This window comes from Mercenaria mercenaria, chromosome 15, assembly GCF_021730395.1.
Source record: "Mercenaria mercenaria strain notata chromosome 15, MADL_Memer_1, whole genome shotgun sequence".
Classification (NCBI taxonomy): domain Eukaryota; kingdom Metazoa; phylum Mollusca; class Bivalvia; order Venerida; family Veneridae; genus Mercenaria; species Mercenaria mercenaria.
Window position 1 is genome coordinate 30,259,029 of NC_069375.1, and position 1,583 is coordinate 30,260,611.

The 1,583-nt window shown below is 33.0% G+C and overlaps 1 protein-coding gene across 1 annotated transcript; it reads left to right on the forward strand.

Moving 5' to 3' along the window:
* Positions 1–578: 578 nt before the first annotated feature.
* On the forward strand, positions 579–1,319 carry LOC123551926 (uncharacterized). Its single transcript, XM_045341269.2, has one exon. It carries the CDS (start codon positions 579–581, stop codon positions 1,317–1,319), a length of 741 nt encoding a protein of 246 aa, XP_045197204.2.
* The last annotated feature ends 264 nt before the right edge of the window (positions 1,320–1,583 follow it).

Genomic DNA, 1,583 nt, shown 5'->3' on the forward strand with positions numbered 1-1,583 from the left:
AAAAACTTTGCAGGCAGAAAATATACATACCGCCAAAAGTTGGTGGCCGCCATATTTAACCTCCTTAGTGATATATCTGAAAAATACTATCAGAAAGCTTTTAAGGATTGGATTAAAAGATTGAGACGTTTTGTATCTGTCAAAGGAGATTACTTTGAAGGTTTGAAATAAATAATTTCTTTATCCAACCTTTAGTTGTCATTTAACACCATTGGTTGAATATCTTTTGATCCCACCCTCGTATAAAGTGTTTTACAAGCGTGCCTGTTAGCCAATAAAATTGATTTCTCGTATCGAATGAATGACTATATATTTGAAAACTTTGACTACACAGTTTAACGAAAGCATTGCAAATTGTGAAAATGATTTTGATAAAGAGAAAATATTCATTCAATTTTGTATTTGTAGCATTTATTTCTTTAACAATTTGGTATCTTTCTGATACTATTTGTCGGCAAATACAGACAGATGATTTTGGTAACCATGAAACTAAATTTAAAGATTCTTTCGAACACCGTCATTATAGCAGTAACTGTTTGCTAAATCAAACTGTCGATGGCACCATTTCTGATATTTACATGATAAAGAACGTACCGGACACCCGCCGAAAGACAACTTATAACTGGACTATTCTTCTAACTGTCAACAATGGATTCTATGACTTTTTTCAAAACTGGTGGTGGCATTTTAGGAAACTTGATATTTCTGTGCCAGTATCAGTTATTGCAGAGGATGATATCGTGTTTGAAAAACTAACCAGTTTAAGTGACAGCTCAATCGAAGTGCGCAGAAGTGAATATATATCCATTGATAAAACTGTAAGCTATGATAGCATGTTGTATAAGAAAATGGTATCAGCACGACCAACATATATTCTGATGTATTTAAAGAATGGAACTAACGTTATCTACTCTGACCTAGACACTGTTTGGTTACAAAATCCTATGCCTTACCTAAAGGGCAACTTTGATATATGGAGTCAGTTGGATGCAGAGAATTATTTGTGTACAGGATTCTTGGCCATTAAAAGTAAGAACGTTACTTTAAAATTTATACAAAAGTGGGAAGACGCCTTACGAGACACACCTACGCTGAATCAACCAGTATTTAACTGGCTGGTGAAACAATCATCTATAAAAATAAAACAGTTACACAGTAAAAGGTTTCCATCAGGAAAACAATATTTTGATCAGTTTTCAAAAACAGAACGTTTAGAAGTTGTGGTTGTGCACAACAACTGGATAATTGGGCACGATAAAAAAGTCAAGCGATTCCAGAACGTGAACTTGTGGGTTAACGAAACTATTTCATTGGTATGAAGATTTTTGTCATTTTGTTGCAGTCGATTACATTCCATTAAAATCAGTTAAATTGAATAAAAGGTGGTTAATCAGGTTCTGGTGAAGTAACGAATTTGTTTGGTCACTTAATGCTTATTAATAGATTTTTCTGGTGGTGTATTTAATTTTTTTTCCTAAGTATCCTGGTTGCCAACCAAGTTAGAGTTATTTTAGCACAAGAATAAATTTGATCAACATACTTTGCCCAAGGAATAATTTAAATAAATAAAAAAAAATTGTATC

What these genes read in the sequence shown, in the direction of transcription:
- LOC123551926 (XM_045341269.2), top strand. Translation starts at nt 579, where the DNA reads ATGATAAAGAACGTACCGGACACCCGCCGAAAGACAACTTATAACTGG.